Source organism: Mus caroli, chromosome 9, assembly GCF_900094665.2.
Source record: "Mus caroli chromosome 9, CAROLI_EIJ_v1.1, whole genome shotgun sequence".
NCBI lineage: Eukaryota > Metazoa > Chordata > Mammalia > Rodentia > Muridae > Mus > Mus caroli.
The window spans coordinates 59126712-59139693 of NC_034578.1; the positions used below are offsets into that span (position 1 = coordinate 59126712).

At 48.1% G+C, this 12982-nt stretch overlaps 1 protein-coding gene across 5 annotated transcripts in view; it reads right to left on the reverse strand.

The window, feature by feature from the left end:
• Positions 1–5386: 5386 nt before the first annotated feature.
• Paqr5 (progestin and adipoQ receptor family member 5) overlaps positions 5387–12982 on the reverse strand; it is a 68344-nt gene continuing 60748 nt past the window's right edge. For all 5 annotated transcript variants that reach the window (XM_029482007.1, XM_021172362.2, XM_029482006.1 and 2 more), the window contains 3 exons: positions 10788–10884; positions 8843–8984; positions 5387–6100 (listed from right to left, as the gene is read on the reverse strand). In XM_029482007.1, the coding sequence (XP_029337867.1) occupies positions 5859–6100; positions 8843–8984; positions 10788–10884 (481 nt within the window). In that variant the 3' untranslated portion in view covers positions 5387–5858. The remainder of the gene's footprint in view (positions 6101–8842; positions 8985–10787; positions 10885–12982) is intronic.

Consider the following 12982-nt stretch of genomic DNA (forward strand, 5'->3'; position numbering starts at 1 on the left):
CTGGAAAGCCTGTTCAGGGCCAGCCTTGGCTACAGGAGACTGGAAAGCCTGTTCAGGGCCAGCCTTGGCTACAGGAGACTGGAAAGACTGTTCAGGGCCAGCCTTGGCTACAGGAGACTGGAAAGCCTGTTCAGGGCCAGCCTTGGCTACAGGAGACTGTCTAAAAAGAAAAACAACAAAACCAAGTCAGGCTGCTGGGTGTGTTTGTACACACCTTTAATCCTAGCACTCAGGACAAAGAGGCTGGTAGATTTCTGTGAATTTGAAGCCAGCCTCGTCTACATAGGAAGTTCTAGAACAGCCTGGACTATATAGAAAGACTGTGTTTAAAAAAAAAAAAAAAAGACAAAAAAATGTTAAATGTGAGGCATAGTTTCTATCTCACAAATGTATCCCCATGCTGCCCCTTCCTCATTGGCACCCACACCCATCCCCATCCCTTGACAACCGCTTGTCTGATTCCCTCCCCTGATGTTGACTTTTCCCGTCTCCTCTTCTATCCAGCAGGAAATTTATCCCTGCATTACATGCACCTGCAGTTTGTACCTTGTCATTTCCAAATAGCACTGCAATGTACGAACGCTTGAAGGTTCATCCAGTCCTTAGCTGGTAGGAATTTAACTTTTTCCTCATTTGGGCAATTATGAATGAAAGAGCTATAACTTGCATAGAAGAATGTATTCCCCCCCCCCCCACACACACACATTTTCTTTCTCTTGGGTAGGACTGTGGGTCTGGTGAATTATACCTTTAATTTCTGGGCAAGAGGACCTATGCAAATCATTGAAAAGGGTCTGGCACTACAGCTGCTTAAAACTATATTTTGTTCCAAGTACACAGCGTGATGGTTAACTACAAGTCACTAAAACACCCAGAGAAGCAAGTCCAGCTGTGAGAAGCCTATAAATGCCAATGAAGAGCAACTGCTAGGGCTCAGGTGTGTGAGAGGAGGAGATAAAATGGAGACAGGGCCATTCTGTAACACTGTCCCCCTGACTGGCCGCTTATCATCTGCATTGCAAACACTGTCTCTAGTTCCCTGGCTTCTGTCCAGTGAGAGGTTAGGCATTTATCTTCTACCTACTCCAGAAACAAGATCAGGTAAGATGGGCCTGGATAATAAAACCCACACGGAATAAATATAAACGTGTAAGCCACATTTCAAATGTATAGCATACACAGAACGTGGAACTAACCATCCCAGTAGTTAGACTGCTTGGACCAGTGCTCCTCAACCTTCCTGATGCTGTGACCCTGCAGTACTGTTCCTTTTGTGGCGGTGATCCCCCAGCTATAAAAATATTTTCACTCATATTTCATAACTGGAATTTTGCTACTGTTACGAATCATAATGTAAATGCTTTCCGATGGTCTTAGGTAACCCCTATGAAAGGGTTGTTCGACCCCCAAAGGGGTCAAAACCCACAGGTTAAGAACCAGTAGCTTAGACTATGAGACACAGCAAAGTTATGACACACTTTCTTACCCTGGTATGGCTGAGAGTGAAGCATGCCCCACCTTCAAGGACCGAGCAAGTTAGAAAATACATCCTGGCTAGCCAGCTGTTGAAAGCAAATCTCCCACTACTGCAGAAGGGGCTAGGGACTGGAAATGCTTCTAGCATTTTCCAGTAGATTTCTGAACCCAAAATTATGTTTTTGGTTTTTTCTTTAAAAAGTAGGGTTGGAGCTAGTGAGATGGATAAGCCAGTAAGGATGCCTGACCCCAAGTCTGATGACCCAAGTGTGACCCCCCCCCTCGCCCCCAGGACATGTTCTCTCTCTCTCTCATGGGAGATCTAGCAATGAGTTTAAAGTTTTGCACTGGGTGAATCTTATGCATAAGGTCCCAGGTTCCATTCCCAGCAGTGTCAGGTGTGTGTGTGGGGGGGGGGTCACCTGAGGACTTTTCGGAATAGCCCAGTATCCAGCACCTCCCCCCACCCTATGCATCTTATATGTCAGCAAGCTTAGGCCTCGATGTATTGTTCATTTACACGGTTGGACAACATTTAGACAGGGTGAACTTAGGTATTTTGAGCTCCTTTTCATCTACTCTTCGAGGAGGCTGAAGCAGAGCCAGTTCTAGAAAGCAGATGCTTAGACAAGGTAGCAGCCGCTACTGCCTTGCCGGAGGTGCTTGGTTACCCAACTCCACAATTCCATAGCTCACACAGCAGCTCAGGAAAGCCCTGGGGCTGGCTCTCCAGAGAACAGTCGGTTGCTGTCATTGTCTTCCAGAGTGCGATGGACAATCCTGGAAGGACTGGCCTGACTCTTCTGCTGGCCCAAAGGCACAAAGTGTCTGCCCACTAGTCACCAGCCAGTCTGGCTCCTGTGGCCCTTTGAAGCCTCCACAGAGCTGTCGGCTTATCAGAGTGGCCATGCAATCCTCTGGGCTACCTTTTCTCCCCAGCTCCCTAGGTCTGTTTCCTTGGCAGAGATTTTTTTCTCCCCTACTTATCTGTCCAGCTAGCAGTAGGCTCGCAAAGGCAGGCCTAGCAAGATTCCTTCATCTCTTTTCCAGAGTGTCAGCCCTGCACCTACTGTTTTTGGTATTGTTTTTCCAGTGGTCTTGGGGAACCTCTGTAAAAGGGTCATTTGACCTGCAACAGGGTTGTGACCTACCAGTTGAGGGCCACTGAACTTGAGTGATCACTGGTTTTTGTTTGTTTTTTGTTTTTTGAGACAGGGTTTCTCTATATAGCCCTGGCTGTCCTGGAACTCACTTTGTAGACCAGGCTGGCCTCGAGCTCAGAAATCCGCCCACCTCTGCCTCCTGAGTGCTGGGATTAAAGGCATGCACCACCACACCCAGCCCTTGATCACTGTTAACTACCTAACTACCAGACTGGCCTTGGACTCACTGCGGAGCTGAATCTGGCCTGATCCTCCTGTCCCCATCCCCCAAATGCTGGGATCACAGGCATGTATACCATGCCCAGCTTATGCAGTGCTTAGTATCAAAGCCAAGGGCTTCATGCATGCTAGGCCAAAACTCTACCAACTGAGCCACAAGCACAGCCCAACTTTATACCTCCCCCCACACACACACTATAAAACTGGGACTGTGGGAAATGTGCAGTAGATAGGGATGCCACTGAGAGTGTCAGATTATTGCTAAAGAATAAAATTTGTTATGCAGTTTGCAATTAAATGTACCAGAAATTTACCAGCCTATATAATTGTATCACTCACTCTCCCTTCCCCAGGGGAAGATAACTGATACTAAAATAATGAAATCCTTCCCCAGGGGAAGATAACTGATACAAAAATAATGAAACCTTATTTCTTGACCACTCACATCCAAAATATAATTGGTCCTCGTCATTAGAGGGTGAGGCTATGGGCTGCTGGCAAGGTCATTGACATAGCTGAGCTGCTTAATCCTGGAGGGTGTGTTATAGGACAAGAGGATATTACAGAGTCAACAAAGAATATCCAGCATTGTGATGGACAGCCCCCCCCCCCAAAGTCATCACCAGGTACAGATCAGAGGCTGGTGAGCCTCTGTTAAATTTTGTTTTGTATCAGCATTCCTGAACTCGCTGAAAACACTATAAAATGCTGAACTTTAATGACAAATGCAACAAACAAGGGATTGGCGTGTTTGGTACCATGAATCTAAATAAGAGTTTCTCCAAAGACAACAAATTAATCCAGAACAGATCTGTGATAGCTGCACTCATGCTGGTAAATGAAGTGCACATACAGGGTCCAGACAAGGGTGAGTGTGCCTGGACACACTCACCCGTGCTTACGCGCTTAGGACCAGAGGCTGATGTCAGAATGTCTACTCCATTGCTTCCCCACCTTGCTGAGACAGGACCTCTCACTAAGCTGTTCTGTATGGATGCCTGGCCAGTGAGCTACCAGCACCTGCCTATCTTTGTTCCCAATGCTGTGGTTACAGGTATATGCAGCCACACCTAGGTTTCCGTGTTGTACGTGGGGGCTGAACTCACCTTGATGCTTGCACATCTTGCCATCTCCACTCTATAAGATGATATTTTTAAGGCAAAATGAGGAAGATGCCATGTTGTATAAGAACACAGCAGTATTTGGTTATAAGCATCAATAACAAGGTAACGTTGGTCCAAGGATGAACAGGCAGCTATGGATAGAAGTCCCTGCACAAGTATTATCTGTGGAAGGCTGAAGGGATTGTTGCACAAGGCTATGGCCTTAGCAGAGTTGGCTTTTGGGTTTTTGCTGTTCTTGTTATTCTGTTTTGTGATTTCTTGTTATTTTTTTTTTTTTTTTAAAGCAGGGATTTAGTTGGGCTTATCGTTCAGAAGGCAAATTGGCATCCACCATGCATGGGAGGGAAGGCACAGATTCCAAGTCTGAGGCTGGCCCAGCAGTCAGGAGGCTGGCAGGCAGGAGGCCGGCTGACCACACTTCGTCTGCGCACAGGACGCTGGCATTTTAAAATCAGTGTGCACGTCCGAGAGCCTCGCCTTCAAGCCTCCTGGCTTTATTTACTTTTTAGTCTAGGGTCTAACCCATGGGCCTTCATTTTCATTTAACCAGTTAAAAAAATATCAATAGTAGAAGACCCTGAGAGAAAACAGGGACACACATGTAGATGGCAAGTTGCTGGAGCTTTGATGAAGTTGTAAATGAAAGACAGCACAAATGTCTTCAGCATCTGTCCCCGCCCTCCTGTGCTGGGCTTCTGGGGAAGTGCTGCTGTCTACATTTCCCACATGTCCTACATTTAGTGTAGGAAAGCAGAACCCCTAGTTTACCCCAGGAAATGTATGTCACAAGCTTACCCACCTATGTGTTTCTATGTCACAGGAAAGGTTGAAGACAGGACATTTGACTGTCCCACTGGTGAGGTCAACACCCTCTGCATAAATACTAAGTCTGGCAGCATCTTGGCATGGCAACACAATGTCAGGCATGGGATGTCTCCAAAGACAGCTCCTCCATTGCTTGAAAAAAAGGACAGGGAGCCCTAACAGCTGGGATGGCATCAGTGAGCTCCAGAGGCCATCATGTCTTATCTGTACTGTAGAATACTTTGTAGCAGGTCCTGGGGATCGAACTCCTGTTGTCAGCCTTGGCAGTAAGCTTCTTAACTCATTGAACCATCTCACTTATCTGGGGGAAAAAGCTTAGCTATACAAAATTCATCAAATGTAGCTAGCCTCTGCTGTTTTTAAACATCAATACAAAAACTAGAGAGGTGGGGCAGTATGCTTAATATAGCTGTTAGAATAGAATTGAGAACTATGTTTTTAGAGATAAAATCTCATGCATCCCAGGATGGTTTAAACTTCTGACCCTCTGATTCTGCTTCCCTGGTGCTGGAATTATAGACATGAGCCACAGGACCAAGTTCTGTTGCGCTGAGGATCAAAACCAGAGCTTCAGTGTAGTGGCAACACACCTTTAATCCAGCGCTCAGGAGTCAGAGGCAGGCAGAACTCTGTGAGTTCAAAGCCAACCTGGTCTACATAGTAAATTTCAGGACATCATGAGCTACATAGTGGGACCCTGCCTCAAACAAACAACAACCCAAAATTAAGAACAAAATAAAAACAGGGCTCTGAATATTCTAGGCAACTATTTACCAACTGAGCTACACCTCCAGTCCCTAAACACCCCATTTTAAATAAGTTTTAAACAATATTTATCCTTATCCAGGACTTATGCTCAAATTCTACCTTTTACAGAACACATACAGGATCTGTGTGTGTGTAGAGAACTCTGCCCAATTAAATCCTTCCCCCCCCCCCCAATATGAACCTATTAAAAAAATGTCAAGACATCAGTTGCTACGAATGCTTTTGGCCACTGTAAACCAGCACTACACCAACTGCTAACATCAAAGCCTGGCACATTCTGAAGTCATGTTTCCTTTTCATGTAATTCAGGCTCAGGGATCCGATACAGAGCAGCTGAGAAATAAATAATGTTGCTGAGGCTGAAGATGATGCACAGAAGCATGGCCACTGCTATCTGAGGGAAAGAGAAGGGTCTGGAGGTGGCCAGGAGCCACTCTCTCCTCAGGGTCTTGTCCAGAAGGATGGCTTCCATCTGCAAGTGTGTGGCCAGGATGACGCACACATGAAACAGCTGGTGACTGTGGCCTATGGCAAACAGAAAAGGACATCGAGATTACCAGTCAGAACCAGAGAAACGGCTCCGTGGGTGAAGACTCCCGCTGCCACCAAGGGGACCCTCAGGAGAGGAACCATTCCCACTATTGTCCTCTGATCTCTGCATGTCATGGCTTGTGCACACCCATACATATATACATATATGTAAATTAAGTGCTAAGGAGTCATCAGTCAACAAGTATATGGACACACACAGGCTATGATATGGATGGTAACATGGGACTTTAAGGAGCCAGCCAAGAAATCGCATGTATGATTTTTTTGGTCTCACTGATTCTGGCATTTTGAGACCAAGTGTTACACAGGCTCAACTTCAACTCTCTGTGTAGCTGACCAATAACTCTGAATTTCTGATCTCCCTGCCTCCACCTCCAGAGTGCTGGCATTACATGTTACACAGCCACACCAGTTTTATAATTTCATTTGTAAGAAGTGCTTTAGAAAGGACGTGGGAGAGGGCTCAGTATGTAAGATTGCTGGCTGTGCACATATGAAGACCCGAGTTCAAATCCCTAGCATTCATGTGAAATGTCAGGCATGGTCATGTATGCCACTAATTCCAGTGCTGTGAAGGGTGGAGACATGAGGATTGCTGGGGCTTGCTGTTTGCCAGCTGAACTCCAGGTTTGGTGAGATATTAAGGCAGAGAGTGATAAAGCAGGAGACCTGACATCTTCCTCTAGCCTCAAAAAAGAGTAGATAGGGTAGGTAGCAGCCCTCCCACACCTCCCACACCTGACTGACCAGAGAATAGGGAAACTCTGGCGGGGTGTGGGCATCTTTTTCGTTCCGTTCTTCCCCAGGGCCCCCCTTTTTTATTTTGTTTCCAACACACACACACACACACATATATATATATATTTCATATATGTTATATGTGTGTGTAACTTCTGTTCTAGAGAACCCTGCCTAATAACACCTTACTGTATTTTTAGAAATCAATATATGAAAACTAAAAAGTAAAAGTCCTCTTCTAAAGCAACTTATGCATCAACCCCATTTTCCAAAGGAAACTGTTGGGCACCCTTGCTCTCCCAGGGCTAACTCTGATGTCAGCAGCGTGAGACAAGCCAGCCAGATTTTCTGTCCACCTCTTCCCAAGTGCATCTGAACGGGCCACAGCAGGAAGAGTGGCTTCAAATAGCCCCCTTACCAAGTCTCAGGGCTTCCTGTAGGGCAGGGCTAACCAGACCTGGCAAGCACCCTCCCTATCACCAGGGCATTTTTCTGCTGTGTACCTTTAGGCCTGAGAGGACAGAATTGAAGTGACTTGGAAAAAAAAATGTGGAGAAGCCAGAGTGACCAGTATTTGCCACACCCCTGCCTGCACCTGGGTCCCAAGCCCTCATCTACAGCTTCCTTAAGGTGGGGCTGGAGTGGGCAGGCAGAGGCCTGGGGCCTCCAGTCCCTGACCTCTGACCACTTTGTAGAATTAAGTATTCAGAGTTTTGTTAGCTAAAGTCCCTTCTGATAGGACAAAGAAGGAAAGAAGGAGACTAATCAGATCACACAAAGCCTATCTGGCTCCATCTCTGAAGCAGGTGGAGAGGAGGCTGGCTCCAGGCAGGGACAAAAGTGGCTTGGTGAGAACCTAGAAGCTCACTGTGGTGGGGACAGCAGCTGGTCTCCTGTGAGTCTCACAGTATCTAGTTAATGAACTCTTGTACCGAAGACTTGTCACCCTCTACAGAAGCCACCCAAGGGTGCTTGGTGGCTAATATTTTCAACTTCACAGCCTCTAGAAACACCCAGGAGACGGACCTCTGTGTGTGTCTATGAGAGAGTTTCTGTGGTTTAACTGAAAAGGAAAGAGAGGCCATTCCATGGGCTGGGGCCCTGGACTGAATGCGAAGAATGCGAGCCAAGTAGCAGCGTTCATCTCTGCTCCCTGACAGTGGACACAACGCAACCCACTGCCCCATGCTGCACCACCATGCCTTCCCTTTCCTGGTGGGTTGTACCCTCAAAGCATAATCCAAAAATAAACCCTTGAGTTTATGGTCGCAGCAAAAGAAAAGTAAGGAACACAGGTGCCTTCCTTCCTGCCAGTGTCAGAGACAGATGGGAAGACCCCCTCCCCCACCCCGCGCTGGAGAACATTGCAGCTTGAGGAACTTCTGTGCTCTGACCTCTCTCCCAAACACATGCCCTCCCTCCAGTGTCACATGGCCTCTGTGAGTGCTGGCCTCACTCCAGCTTTGGAGTTCCTGGGTCAGGAGGTCTAAGGTTGGACCCGGAAGCTGCAGTCTCAGGCCCTTCTGCTGCTGGTGTTGGTGAGAGATACAGCTGGGACCCACCCACGGCTCCACATGACCCCAGGCCCTCCACTCACCATGTTTAAAATAGACTTTCTCCTCTGCACAGCTGCCTGCTGCCTGGCAACTTCAGTGTCACCCTCAAACCCATCTTCTTCCTCCCTGTGTCTGTCCCCAATGTCCATGTTGTGCTGGGAAGTCAGACTCTAGGTGCCAACAGGATGGATGCTCATTGGAATGCCTACTTGTGCCCCTCCACCCTGTCCCTGGCAGTGCAGTAGCCACACAAAGGATGGCTGGCTTCAATCGAGGTGTAAGGTAGGTCATTGTACCTGTCACTCAACAAGGCCTTTGCCTGATGACTCTCTCAGGGGTCACTCCCTCTCCAGGTCCCCTTGCCGTGTAGCTACACACACGGCTGAGACAGTCACCCCCACCCCTGCCCTGCCACACTCACCAATGTAGTCAAAGCGTCCAGGGGCCAGTCGCTCTGGCAGGTGAGCAGAGTACAAGAAAGAGGCCAGGAGAGTCATGCCCATGTGCTTCTGGTGGTACAACATGGCTTCATTTCTTGAATTCTCCCCTGGGAACAGGAAGAGCTGCAGGTGTTTGAAAGAACAGATGGTCTTGAGAAAAAGCCAGATCCACACCTCTCAGCCCAGCAACACCAACTCCAGAGGGGATGAGGGGAAATGAAAAGGAAAAGGACAGAAACAGATTTGGGTGGGGGGAAGGGAGGGAGGAAGGGAGGGAAAACCTTACTAGATATTGCTACTCTTTCTGGGGGATTAAATGCAGGCATTGTAGAGCAGTCTTATCTGCATCTGACTCCAGATACACAGCTACAATACAGAACTGAGGCTCATAAGGAAGGCTTCAAGGCTTAGAAGAAGGCAAGCTGGCAAAATGGCCACGGCCAGCAGGTCAGATACTACAAATGTGATAGAAAAAAAAAAAACTTTAAAAAGACAAAAGTCTTGGACGCCTTTCTACATCATCAAAAAGGCTCACTATTTGGCCTATCTTGGTGTCTCAAGCTTGAACTCACTCCCTAAGGCAAAATGTTGGAAGTTCAAGGCCTGTGTAGGCTCTGGAGCTAGTTGAAAGGCAGCTTGAGCAACCTAGTGACATCCTGTCTCAAAACCAACCAATCAATACATGGCTGGTGGGTGACAAAGCTCTGTGATTGAGCCTCGCCTAGCACACAGAAGACCTTAGGCTCCATACCCAGCATCCACTACCCCGCAGTGTATGACTATTATATTGCTTCAGGGTTAAGCAGAATTTTTGTGTCATTTTTATAAATAACAAAAGTAGTTTCCCGTACTACGAGGAACCGGGCACCAGGCTGACCATCTGCATGCCTCGCCCTATCTGAGCTTTAGTAGGGACCTTAAGGCAGACTCGACTGAGCCTGAGACTGGCTTGTGAGCCACCGATAAGCAGTGAGGCGACGGTTGGAATGGAGACAGCACACTTCTGCTGTTACTGCTGCCATCCCCTGCCCCTCTGCCCTGCTGTCCCACACAGCCACTAGACAGCATCACAGGGCATGAAATCTGCATGTAACTGACAACGGCCATCAGTGGCTATTCCCTGTGAGTGTCTGCACAAACTCCAAGGACTGAGAGCAGTGAACTGCGTGCCCATCCCCCAAGTCTCTGTAGACCCACTCAAGGGAATTACAGAGCAAACACTTGCTGCTTCCCACAGGTAGCAGGCAAACTCCTCACTCACTACCCTGTGCCCCGACCCCCTGCCATTTGGGCCTCACACTGCCTCTGGGAGAAGCCCACTTACAAGGTAACGCTGGACCTGTAAGATGCATTATATCCAGGAATCTTCATTACCTCCTATGCAGAAGCAGACACTAGCCTCATAACAGATACGGAAACCTAGGCTTAGGAAGGTTATATGTACTGCCTAAATCCCACAACAAGTAACCATGGAGACTAGGATTTGAACCCAAGCCCACGTGACCTGCAAGTGAGGGTCTTTTCCCTTCTTGCGTTTGTTATCTCACCTTAGCTCCCCTCCCTGGTCCTTTCTGCCTCATTTTCATGTTGCCTTTAAGACGTCCATCCCCACCTTTCCTTCACTGACACACTGCATTCCTGATACTGTACAGTCATGCATGTACAGTCATGCATGTACTGGGCTTTCCCCTCAGCTGGCACTGATGTTCACAAACCCCCAGGCTGCAAGCCTTGCCCAGTTCTCTGTGGCTGTTGCTAAGGCCCTAGTCAGTTTGTTTCCAAGGGCCTCTCTAACTAACCACAGCACCCAACCCCTATGGGTCCCGACAGGGCCCACCACAGTGTTATGACTTCCTCAGAGCTCAGGAAACCATCCCCTGGGCACTGCTGACCGGAGGAGAGGAGAGGTAGGCTCCGTGTGCTTACCCTGTAGAAGATGGGGAGTGAGTCCCAAGTGTAGGGGTAGGCGAAGGCCAGGACCCGGAGCAGCTTGCAGAGCCGGGGCTTCTGGAGTTCAAGAAACCTGCAGCCAAGGAGGATGGAAGCTTTTCAGGACCTCACACATGTGCCCACGGGTCATCAACAGAGGACAAGCACTTTCACATACTGTTCAGTCATGTATGGACTAGGACCGTGGACCACAGCTTCTCACGAGCCTTTCTCATCCCTCCTACACTGGTGGAAATGACAAGACCTCAGCGAAGAAGGAGAAACTTGCTCTAAGAGCATGAAACGTAGTGGTAGGCAAACCAAGATGAGTGCAGAGGGGACAGAACAACAGAGAAGTTTTAGAAGGTGGACACCACAGAGACAGGAAGTGGCCTCAAGCACAAACCCCAGGTCTCACATTCTACAGAAACAGAGATGAACCCAAGCAACTGGAACCACCCAGGTGATGGCCACACAAAGACCTGGATTCAAGGAGGTGCTAGATAATCCAGAGGAGTTTCTAAAATATTTATACCATGCACAAGAACACCGGCCTGGGGAGAGTGGATATGCAGAGGGTCTGTCTTTCTCTCTTCCACAAGCTGTCCCACTACCCTCCAATGCAAAGACAGAATCCAAAAGGAATCCATTGCGCTTACTGTTTAGAAGCCAGAGGCAGGAACTTTCTAGACTGGTCACCATTGGGGACCTAGAGAGGGGCAATAGCTTTAGACCTTCAGCAGTACAGACACCCAGGCTGGCTACCAGGAGGTCAGGATTTAGCAGGGAGACCCCATACAAAACTGCAGCTCTGGGGCTGTAGATGTAGCTCAGCTAGTAGAGTACCAGGATAGCATGCAGAAAGCCTTGGGTTTCATCCTCGGTGCTCATAAGCCAGACATGGAGACACTTGCCTGTGATTCCAACACTCGGAGGTCAAGGCAGGTGGATCAGAAAGTTCACGGTCACTTTTAAAAAAGATTTATTTTATTTATATGAGTGCCATCTCTCCAGACTCCTCAAGGTCATTTTTAATATATTTTATATCGTGAATTTGAAGTCAGCCTGGTCTATAGGAGACCCTGTGTTCAAAAACCAAAACAAGGGCTGGAGAGATGGCTCAGTGTTTAAGAGCACTGACTAATCTTCCAAAGATCCTGAGTTCAATTCCCTGCAATCACATGGTGGCTTGAAACCATCTGTAATGGAATACCATACCCTCTTCTGGTATGTCTGAAAGTGGCTACAGTGTACTCATATAAATAAATAAAAAATGAAACAAACAAAAACCAAACCCAATTACCTTCGTGATTATACTACAAAACTGGGGAAGAGGCTGATGCACTGTGGCTCCACAGGGACACCCCAGATTCCAGTGCAGGCTGGACACATCAGGATCGTGCTGCCCTGGCAAGGTTGCCTCTAAAGCTGAGTCTGACCTGTCCCTCCCTCATAATGTTGTTATAAGGACTTGAAGAAAAGAGGCACCACAGCCCTTAGAGTCACACACAGCCCAGCTACTAAACAGTTGCTATGAAAACAAACCCCTCCCCTCTCATCACAGCTATGTTGGAGCAGAAGGTAAGAGCAAGAGAGGACAGGTTCTGGGTGGAGGGTCTAAGGAGGAGCTGAGAACAGACACAGCTAGGATTTGGCCCAAGTGCCCCTGCCTTGTGGCCCATGGGGTCACAAGACATTCCTGGGTCTTTGTCCCCTGACAGGCCCAGCCTCAGTCTTTCTTCCCCCAGGGGCCCATAACCCCAGCAGAAGCTGTCCAACCACAGCAGTGCTGTTATGTATCTGCAGTGCCTGGGCCGGGCTCACTCCTAAAAGAGTGCTCCTTGTGGCTGGCCACTTACACGCAAAGAAAATCGAGCTCTGACTTGTCGAGGGCTGTGCCCTAAAGCATGGTTTCCTGTGACTTGTCACCAGGCCTGAAAAAGTACTTCCCCAGGAGGCAAATGAATCAGCCTCTCCAGCAGCAAAGCTGGGTCTGCAGGGGACAAAAAGTAGAAGAAGCGAAATAGAAACAGAGGCAAAAAAAAAAAAAAAAAAATTCCAAACCACAGAAGAGGGCTCCACTCCCAAGGTGCAATTCCACATCTAACCACAGGATGTCACCACAGCCAGAGATTCCTGGAGGTAGCAGCCCTGGCCCAAGATGCCTCCGAAGAACTGCCAAGCACAGCTGG